Source organism: Charadrius vociferus, unplaced genomic scaffold, assembly GCF_000708025.1.
Source record: "Charadrius vociferus isolate BGI_N301 unplaced genomic scaffold, ASM70802v2 scaffold267, whole genome shotgun sequence".
In the NCBI taxonomy this organism is placed as follows: Eukaryota; Metazoa; Chordata; class Aves; order Charadriiformes; family Charadriidae; genus Charadrius; species Charadrius vociferus.
The window spans coordinates 1,168,118-1,178,915 of record NW_009649458.1 but is presented as its reverse complement, the minus strand read 5'-3'; the positions used below and the strand labels follow the sequence as shown (position 1 = coordinate 1,178,915).

At 39.6% G+C, this 10,798-nt stretch overlaps 1 protein-coding gene across 1 annotated transcript; it reads right to left on the bottom strand.

Moving 5' to 3' along the window:
- Positions 1–1,972: 1,972 nt before the first annotated feature.
- On the bottom strand, positions 1,973–7,963 carry E2F6 (E2F transcription factor 6). The gene is made up of 6 exons (XM_009889767.1): positions 7,921–7,963; positions 6,111–6,327; positions 5,639–5,797; positions 4,402–4,516; positions 2,743–2,890; positions 1,973–2,010 (listed from the first exon to the last, which is right to left on the bottom strand). The coding sequence occupies exons 1-6, from the start codon at positions 7,961–7,963 to the stop codon at positions 1,973–1,975; spliced, it is 720 nt and encodes a 239-aa protein (XP_009888069.1).
- Positions 7,964–10,798: the final 2,835 nt, after the last annotated feature.

Genomic DNA, 10,798 nt, shown 5'->3' with positions numbered 1-10,798 from the left:
ACTGCATCATCACCTTAACGCACAGCACTCAGGCATTGGTACTGGAGAATTTTACACATTTCAGAGCAAACGCTATCCCAAGTTGTTGAACCAGCGTAGGGGGATCAATACTTCTCTTACACACAGATCTCTCTCCCCACCAAAACAGAACAGCAATGCAAAAATCAAATAGTGAGTTTGCCATCTGGCAAGAAGCCAGCCCCCAAAGGAGAAGGACACCCTTTCTGTGCAGAAGATGGTTTAATTTTAACCCCCGCCCCATCTTCACTGGAGGAACACATTCCCCATTTTTATTACGATCTACATATGAAATGTACTTTCACTTTGTTTGACTTATAACAGCTCAGCCTGCAGTTTGCATTTTATAGAGATGCAAAAAAATAGCATCCAACATGGAAGTCCTGCATTCTGGAGCTGGAAGTTGGTAGCACATACACGACGACAAAATTACTGATACAAGCATGCAATCAGTGTATTTCCCAATTTCATAGTCTACTACTACGCATTTTGTAGAACTCGTGAACCTTGCAGAAAACTGGATTAACTCTGTCTACATTTAGGTATATTTAAGCTTTTCCATGTCAAGTACCCTACCTTATTTGCATTCATTAGAATATAGGGCATTTAATTTTACCGCATCTGTTTAAAATAGCTGTAGAGTAGCTGGTTAAAATGTTCAGGGGTTTGTTAACTGTGTTGTTCTCACTTGCGAGTAGCTGGATAGTTGTTGATACTGTCAGATTAGGAAAAGGAGGACTCGGGAGTTCTGAATTAAACACAAACAGATGAACAAAGCCCTCCCCACACAGACAACTATGAAGGACACTTTTCCATACAAGAGTGAAATAAGCCTAAGTACGGCATTTGTACAGTGACAGTTAACTCAGAACACCCAGTCTCAAAATTCTGAAGCCTCACTTTACAGATACTAAAGATGGATGAATACAGATGTAGTTCTGAAGGACTTCACATATTTTGCAAGGTAAAGCCACAAAGAGATGATGGTACTAGGCTAAAGCTATGCTGTATGTAAACTCTAGAAACTGGAAGGGACCAATTTAAATAGTTATTGATCATGATGTTTTTTTTCTGAAAATTGCTACGGTATTGTGACATCACACGAATCAGATCTAACTGCTAGCTGCCAGCACCACATAACAGATTTAAAGTTTTCACATTAGTTTTAATGTCTGTAGTTACCCAGCAAATTCAAACAAAGAAAACCCAACACGTTCCATTAGACTGACTGATTAGACTATTTCATAGTTTTATAAGCTTATTTTATTTCTTTGCTGTACAAAGGCAGAAATGCAAACCATCTCAATAAATCTACATCAGTAACTACCTAGACATGATACACATATATACAAAGAGCCCAATTATTTAACTTCAGTGTTGATACCATAGTTCATGCAGAGCTGGATGCAAACAATGCAAACAGCATCTACACAGTGTAAGGCATAACTCTCATTATATTTACATCTTGTTCCATATAGTGAACGTTTCTGATACGCCAGTTTGTTACATTTCTATTTGACAATCCTGCTTAGTAGTAGTGCAGCCTCAGAAATGAAAAGTGCATTTCTTTATTATATACATTCTCATAAGGATCGTGGATCATTCCAGAAATAGTTTTCAAATCTTCATTTTCAGAAGAAATCCATTGCCTGCGTTTTCTGTCAATTAAAGTTATTTCATAAGCTAAAAACATCATTTTCCCAAAGCTTGGTAGATCACATGCAATTATGAAAACAAAGCTCCTAAGAGCAACTCCAGGAACTGTTGACTTCTGACTTGGGAAGATAAGCAATCCTGTGAAAGCACTCAACCAACCCACTGCTGTTTTAAATTTAAAACACTTTGGAACATTTCAGGTTAGTAAGTTTGCAGATCCAAGCGGCTTTGAAAAAGTTATGTAACACAGATATTTACATTCTGTATTAGATTTTTGACTTGTAATTAATATGTCATCTCAGGTGGTTTGTTTTTTTTCTTCCCCCGGAGATCTCACTTTGACAGGAAAGGAAGAAAAGTAATACGATTACTGTCATTATAGGAAATACAATTCTGAGTCATTTAGCAAGCAAAATAAAATGAAAAAAAAATATGCCTAAGATTAAAAAGTCAACTCTTCCCCTCAACTATAAAGCAGCACTACTAAAAATAATTTATCTTTTGTGTTCTGAACTACTGCAATTCCCGTCACGTTTATTTTTAAACCACAACATCCTGCAGCATTGGGGCTCTTGAAAGACAATCCAGCCAATCTTGTTTTAAGAGATCAAAATATTACACCTCCTCTTCTGTCTGCTCTCCCTTAGACAGGACAGTAACGAGTGAGAGCAGCACACTCTTGTTTGAAACAGCATCTTAACTCTCAGGACAAGAATTTCAGTGGAGCTGCTGGACTCTTCAGTGACGCGGCTGAGAACTGAAACACACTGTTCCATCTGCAAAGCGCAGCTCTGTCAGGAAACCAGTAACGAGCAAAGGAAGGAAAGGGGTCAGGGAAAAAGTGCCATGCTATGTGTGCACGTGCCTGACTCTCTGACCTCCTGCTGTTGTGAGGTAACACAACAGTACAGACTTCTCTTTCAGGCGTTTCCTATACTCCCACACATCTTGGCCCACAAACTATGCCCAGAAAATTATACTCGTACAGTAGTTTTCAACTTTATCAGAACGGTATGACGGTCTTTAAAAAACACGCACGAAGATAAAAATGTAAATGGAAGGCACTACCTTCATCAGGAGGAACCGATGGCTCAGTTTCAGAAGTGACAGTATCTGTATCTTCAAAAGTTTTGGCACCTGGCTTTTCTTGTTCCACCTCACAGAGATACACATCAATGGGCCCTTTGGTGCTCTTCACATGTACTTCTATGCAATCCTATAAAACAGCAACTTGCATATAAGCGAAGGAACAAATCTTATTTTTGCACATATTTTAAAGCCAACAGATTAAGAACAGACCAAATACAGAAATGACGTAACTATTTAAAATTGTTACTAGTTCTACATAAATTATGACTATTACATAGATTTGTAAGCCAATTATTAAGCACCGTTAAGCTAACAAGGTTTCATTTTTGGTGAACATGCACCTAACGAATCTTTGTTTAGTCTTTTTACTGACCTTTTGATATATGACCAAGATTTGCTATATGTTTACTAAGAGTAACAAAATTTAAAACTTGACAAGTCAATGCTATGGACAAGAACACAAATCAAAGCACATAGCAGCTTTAATAATATGGCAAAGCAACTAAACCATATTACTTTTACTGCTTTCCTTCAGAAGACATCACATTGCACATTAAATTTGATTTGCTCTGTGCCTTGCAAGAAAGGCACAGAGCAAAACAGAAAGAAGATTCTGTTTTAAGTACAGCTTTTTAAATCCTGCCTTCTTTTGCTTCAGGAAGCCTCTGAAATCTTATCTTTCTCATCTCCACAGGATGAGCGCCAGCTCCTTTTACCAGTGAAATCACTGGACATCTATGCAGTGGATCTAAGTCTTCTGGTTCTATTGATTCATATCTCCTTTTCCTGTAGTATCGCCTCCCTTTCTGTGCACACAGCAAGGCAAACTCGATGACTACACCATTATGAACATTATAAAAATGCACATGCAAAAGGAAAATAGAATTAAAGCTCCATTTGTTGTCTTAAGCTTACTTCTAGTATTTCCCCTCTTTCACAGCACTACTTTAAGCAGTGGGTTCCCAGTGTATAGGCCCTGATGCACCCAGTCACACTGCACCTGCAGAGGGCAAAGCTACAGCTCTTCCGTACGACCTGAATGGGAGGATGTGTGATGTACCCGGAGGTGAGAATAGGGTACAGCCCCTCACCTCCACGAAAAATCCAACCTGACATGATCTACTGGAATGCCAAAACATTTTCTTTTGTCAACCATGCTGTGCATTTCATTGTTTAATATTATAGTAACAATAGGTGTCTACTCATTAAGACGGCATTTACACACTGTTAAGATCATTATCAAATCACGTTTATTGCTTTGTTTTGTTAGATGTACAATTTTTGTAGATTTTAGTATACAAACAATAACAGCTCCTTGGAAGTTTCTTTATTCTAATAATTATCAAACAAGCTGACAGTAGAAATAAGTAATATTTATTACAGCTATTCCATTCTCTTTAGCAAAACCAAAATAACTAAAGCTCAGACATGTTTAACAGTTTAGGTTAACAAAAAAATATTGAAAATAAGTTTCTTAGACTATTATACCTACAGCACTGTTTAGTGGGATACAAGAACAATAAAATACCAGTATTTGCTATACATGACAAAGAAACTGGAAGTCAATTATTGACTGCTGCTGCAAAAATAAGATTTGAGAACTTTTGTTCCCTTAAGACAGAAGTGTCTAAAACTTACCTCTTTAGGAATTGGTATTTCCAATTTGGTTTCCTCTGGAGCTTTGATTGCAATCACGATCTGTTCTTGAAACGCCTGAATGCTACGGATATCTTGGTATGTCACATAAGCTAGTGTATACATTGGTCAAGGATTCTGTAAAGTAATTTGCTAATGGGCAGAAGTAAAGAGCATGATATTAAGATACACTGAAGCAGAACACCAACTAAAGAAAAGTGGTAACTAGTTCAGAGGTTACTTTAATACTAACTTCGTAAAATTAAATATTAGCTAACAAGTGAAAAACCTTTTTTCTTTATTTCTAGGAATGAAAAGCTTCAAAAAATAATCAAGATATTCAGTATTAAAAAACCAAACACATTTGACAAATGGTTTGCACAGATACTGTCCTAAATCTACAAAGCAGAAGGAATGCTGCCCTTGAGAAAGTACGTCTTTGCTTTAGTGGAGGAGTTGGACTAGATGATCTCTATAGATCCCTTCCAACTCTTAAGATTCCGTGATTCCTTTTTGTAATAACTATGCACGTAAATAGTTTATTGTAAAATTATGGAATTATTTTCTTAACCAGAACAGGTAAGGTGTAATGAGAAGTCTTCCTGATATCATACAGAAAATGGGCCCATTTCATTTGAGCACAGACCTTAACGTTCTGCCAGACAAGGGAGCCAAATAATATTTTATTGTAACCCAAAGCCAAAATCCAATGTTTATGTCATATAAAAAGAAATCCCTTTTCTGTTATCAAAACCCATCTGAAAGATGAGACTGCATTGGAACCTCCCCCAGGAAAGAGAACAGTGTTAGAACACAACCAACATACCACTGTCTCTTCTCGGCAACAGGCCACTGGGACTCTGTTTTGGGTCCTCTTTCTCACCTCACTAAGCAACTCAATCTGAAGTCAAGACCTGCCTCTGAGACAGCTTTACTCTGTAATGGAGAGAACAAGGTGATGGTCAGGGTACCAAGACTATTGCCCCACTTTCATTCTTCTACAGAGGAAAGCTCACACAAGTAGCACTCCTCTGAGAACAGGCCAGACTGTGCATAATACGGCAAAGCAAGGCATGTGACTAGCATATACTAATATAAAATCACCAATAAGTTTCCTATTATAAAACTCATTATCAAGTATTACTGCATACCTGTGGTATCAGACTACACCTATTACTAGATACCTGAGTACTTGCAACCGAAACCACATGTTAAAGTAATACAACAGTAAAAAGGATATTTTGCATTTTCTTTGTCTTCTGTTAGTTCAAATAACTGATGAGCACAATCCTTGATTAATTCATCCAGAGCTTCTTCCATGGCTGACAAGTCAGAAAGTTCGTCTTTAAGGTTTTGCTGCTCTGGTGCTTTTCCAAGAACTTGGTCACGATTAGAACCTCTAAAAGAATATGGAAGTTGTCTAGTATGTTTATATAGATAAGAGCATGTTTATTGAACACAAAGTACACTAACAGAAAACAACAAGAAACTCTGGCATTCTTTACTCTGCTGAAATATGCTTCATTGTGCTTTTGCACTTGATGCTTGTTAATATAGTAATTCAGATAGCCTAAAGATACAGAAGAACTTAAAATACTTGTATCTATTAAAAGTAATTCAACATACTTAAAAATACTCTAAACATTATAAACACAACTCAAAATTGTTGGGTTTCATTGTTTCAGAGATTAGAAGTTTCAAAGCCAACTCACACCCACTGGATAAGATTCTTAGATCTTTTCTGAATTAAGTGGATTCCATCCAACACATTGGTGATGTCATACACTCTTCGTTTTCGTACTCCAAGCATTGTTGCTACTTCATTTAAATCCAGGACACCATCTGGAGCTCTTTTGACAAGATCCATGAATTTTCGGGTCAAATAAACCAAGGATGCATCAAATCGAGGCTTTTTGACTTTCAGAGTTCCTGTAAAGTTTTCATAGAATATTTACGGTAAACTACTACACAAGTATGAAGTGTTCCTTAAAAAACACAATGCTGATGAAGGAGCAATGAAGACAGAAGTCTGAAAACACTGTCATTCTTAATGCTGACATTGTAATGGTATTATATAAAGTCTATTAGCTACATATACCTTCATTTGATTGCAATGATTGTACCCTAATACCAAGCATGTATCTTCATGCTGTTCAACATTCATGACTTCAGACAGCTAGTATGGACATTAACAGTTGTGTAACTGTATGTTCTGTAGGACGTGAGCTCAGACTACTCAATGAATACCAGGGAAACTACAGATAGTGTCAGGGCACTGCCAGAGAACCGAAGCTCTATCATCTGCTCCATGACACTTAAAATGGTGGTTGGGGTTTTTTTTTGTTTGTTTTCCCCCCCCCTCACACCCTTTCAGCCCAGATTAACCTGGAGGTCTCTCAGATAACGTTCAGGCATGGTTCAGGAGTTAGCCTAGTTTCAGGGACTGTTTCAGCCTGGATGTGACCAGTCTGTTCTGGAATCTGAGAGCTCAATATATGGACAAACTCTGGCTGTACTATTTGGCCTCAGGGCAAAAGAATTGGTGATGCCATTGTTTCATTTACTAATGCAACAAAGATCTACAGATACCAGGACACCGCAAGCTTAACAGAGATCCCTGTGCTACATATATCTATTACCAGCATGTTTGCAGAAACAGAAGCAAAGTTTCTGATGAAAAGCTTGTTTAACTTTGGATTGTTATTTATGTATGCATAAGGCATAGAAAGTATGTATTTTTAAAGCACAAAAAAGACATAGTACACACACACACACGCATCTGATTCTAGAGTCAATGACAGACTGTCAACTCCTGCTGTTACTTGTCTTTTCTCCTGCAAACCTAACCAGGTATTTCAAATCTGATCAAAACTGTGTCACTGAGTAATATTCCAGTCTAATGCTTCAATGCTGCAAGTGTGTGTGTGTTTGTGCACATGGGTGCACGTGTAAGGAAACTTCCCTAGGAAACACTCTACTTCCAAACACTTCAGTATTTTTCCTGGGATGAATGAGACATGCACTTTTACTCATAAAAACATACTCATGGCTATATCATACCCATTCCGTGGCTGCAAGTCTGTGTACTCTTTAACATGAATTGACAGGTTCAACAACTCAGTTTTGGACTGTGTTATTGTGAGATGTGTGAGACTATTCAATTAGTGAGGAAAAAAACCAAACAAACAATGCAAGTTCACTCAAGCTTGTATTTACATTTGTTAATACCAGCTGAAAATCAACATTTGCTAGCATGGTATTTCAGTTTTCTAACTTGCATTTCCATTAAGTTATTTTCTTTATAGTAGTGAGAAAGTACACTTGCAGCAGATTTAAAGAGGGAAAAACTATGAAAATGTGTTGCATCACATCTGTTATGTCCTTCAGTGTGCAGCATTCCTCCCGCTCTGCCTACAGTAAGTATATAAGCATTTCTCATTTGTTTACAGCATGTACTCAGCATTGTAAAAAAGCATGAAATATTTCAAGAATAATCTTCACACATGGAACACAGCAACTTACTTCTCACAAACTGTACGTCATTGTCCACATTCAGGTTGATCATTGGTGGCTGGGGAAAAAACAAAAAAAATATAACTGACATAAAATGCTATCTACACAGGAAGCTTCTGCAGAAGAAATCCTCAAATCAACTCTAAACGCTACAGCCATCAGAGTGCTGACAACTTAACAGATATTACAGTGAAGGAATGTCACTGGATAGAAGGGATACATACTCATTAATTCCTGTCAGAATTTTCTGCCCTTAATCTCAGCACATGTCTTGGGAAGCAGGAAACATCACTGAACTCCCTAATGCTCAGGCAATGATCCCAACAGAGACACCTGTATAAACTCTGCAAATACAAGCTTCAGCTATTCCGTGTAACAGCTCACATACAGAAAATACACTTCTATTATACAGCATTACAATTATTTTGTAGCAGACTTCCAGACTGGCAGCGGAGTCTGCTCTGGTCAAGAAACTGACATGGTGAGCCTAAAGCAGGTACTTCATTCCATCCCTCACCCAAATTTAACAAAAGGAGTAGTTTTCAAATTCACTCATTCCAGTTGGAAGAGACTTGAGATGGTCTCTGGTCCAATCTCCAAATCCAAACAGGAACAGCCATTAGATCAGAGCAGCTTACTCAATGCTTTATCCAAGCATGTCTTGTAAATTTCAAGGGACAGAGGCTACACCTCTCTGTAATTCCCATTCCACCAGCTGCCCATCCTCACAGTGAAAGTTTCACTTTACATCAAGCTACAACCTCTCCTGCTTCTTTCGTTTCAATTCATGGCTATTTCCTTTCAGCCTCCAATCATACATGGCTGTGAAGCGTCTGGCACCAGCCTCTTGTTAACTTCCTTGCAAGTACAGAAGGGCTGCTGTGGCTTAACAAGCTCCCTCAGCACTTTATCAACAACCTTCCTGCACTGGTGGGCCTAAAACAGGACACAGCACTCCAGAAGCAGCTTAACTCGTGCCACCTAGAGAAGAAGAATCACTTCCCTTGATTTACTGGCTATGCTTCTGCTCACACAGCCTCATATACCTCACCGCCAGGGCACACTGCTGGCACATGTTTAGCCCACTGTCTATCAGGACCCCCAGGTGCATTCAGCAGCGTGGTCCCCCAGTCTGTACCACTGCAGATTTCACATTTGTATTTTCAGCTTCCTTGGTTGAAGTTTGAGGTGTCTGATGACCCATTCCAGCCTATTTCCTAGCTGTCTATGACACCTTCTCCACCTATAAACATCATGAGGGTGCATCCCACATCCTCCTCCTATCAAGAGGACGGACCCCTGAGGACCTCCATTACACTTTCAGGTAAAGTATGAACCACTAACCACTCCTCTTTGAGCTTGACAATTGAGCCAGGTTTTTTACTCATCTAGTAGTTTACAGTCTGTAACATCCCAACTCAAAGAGGAGAATACTGCAGGAGACTCAAAAGTCCTGCTAAGGCTACAGTAGATGACATGCAAGGCTTTGGATCTACAGGTCTAGTCATTTCATCACCAAAGGTAATCAGTTTGCAAGTATAGTCATGTCAGCTATTCCCAATTGCCTTCTCCTTCATGTGCCTAGAAATAGCTTTCAAGAGAAATTGCTTCATGATTTTCCAAGGGACTGGAGTGAGGCTGACTAAGCTGTAGCTGACCTCCACAATCTCTCAAAGATGGTAACAGAGCAACATCACAATGCCATCATCCAGCTCTCAGCCCTCCCAGGATGTACCCCAAGTGGGTCCTATGGACTTGTACAGGTTGATGTTTCTCAAGAGATCCCTAGCTTGACACTTTTCCATTACTGTTTCTTCCTCTCCTTGAATCCTGTTTCTTAGACACAAAGCCGTGGGGACATCAGTTCTGAATATCCATGCAAGAAGGCCAAGTACTTCAGCCTTATCTGTGGCTGCTCTTCCTAAATCACCTGGCACGTTTAGCATCAGGTTCAAAATCCACTTTCACTACTAATGTAGCAGTAAAAGTTCTTCTTGTCACCCTTGACAGTCCTTGCTAGTTTCAAAACTAGAACTTTGGCTTTCCTAGCATCATACCTACGTGTCCAGACAGTGTTTTTTATCCTTCTCCTTTACAGGCTGTCCTTGCTTCCACCTCCTGCACGTGTTCTTTCTGCACCCCACCCGGAGTTCAGGCACAGCTATGCTCATCCCTCAACACATTTACTAATTTTTGCAAGTATCAGGATCGAATGCCCCTGTGCTTGTATGATGTCCTTACAGACATCCACCTCTTCAGCTCCTCCAACTTTCAAAGTTGCCACCCTCAAAGCCCAGCTACCTGTTGCCTGAATAACCTGGAATCCTGAAGCCTGAATATGCTGGAGTCCAGGTTCTGTACTCTGCTACTTATCTTCCTCCCTACACTCAGGATCTTGAATTCCATTATTTCATGACCATTGGAGCCAAGCCTCCTAATGATTACCGCATCCTTAACTTCCCTGTTTATAAGAAGTAGATTCAGGAAGGCATCACCTCTGGTTGATTCATCTAAACACCTACATAAGAAGCTGTGCCCAACACCCTTTGTTTCTTACAATCATGATCTCCAACAATAAGAAATTTCCAATTACCAGTATAAACCCTTACATCAACACAGGTAAGGAAATCATCCCTTTGCGCTACGACTAACATCACTACCATTTTCCTTTGCCGGGCAGCCTGCTAAAACGCGATGGAGGAAGAACGCATCACACCGCCCCTTTCGTGGCCCGCTCGGGCTAGGTCTGCCACATCTTTGCCACTCGGGGATCTCCTGCCGGACGGGCGTGAGGAAGAACTTAGGGAAATCTCCTTAAAACCTCCCGCACTGGGAGCAAAGCGTTGCAGTGCCGCCCCGCCCCTTCCCCATCCACAGGCAGCACCTC

What these genes read in the sequence shown, in the direction of transcription:
- E2F6 (XM_009889767.1), bottom strand. Translation starts at nt 7,963, where the DNA reads ATGATCAACCTGAATGTGGACAATGACGTACAGTTTGTGAGAA. An exon ending in TGACGTACAGTTTGTGAGAA is followed by an intron (nt 6,328 to 7,920) that starts GTAAGTTGCTGT and finishes AAAACTTTACAG; the next exon opens with GAACTCTGAAAGTCAAAAAG. An exon ending in AAGAATCTTATCCAGTGGGT is followed by an intron (nt 5,798 to 6,110) that starts GTGAGTTGGCTT and finishes ATATTCTTTTAG; the next exon opens with AGGTTCTAATCGTGACCAAG.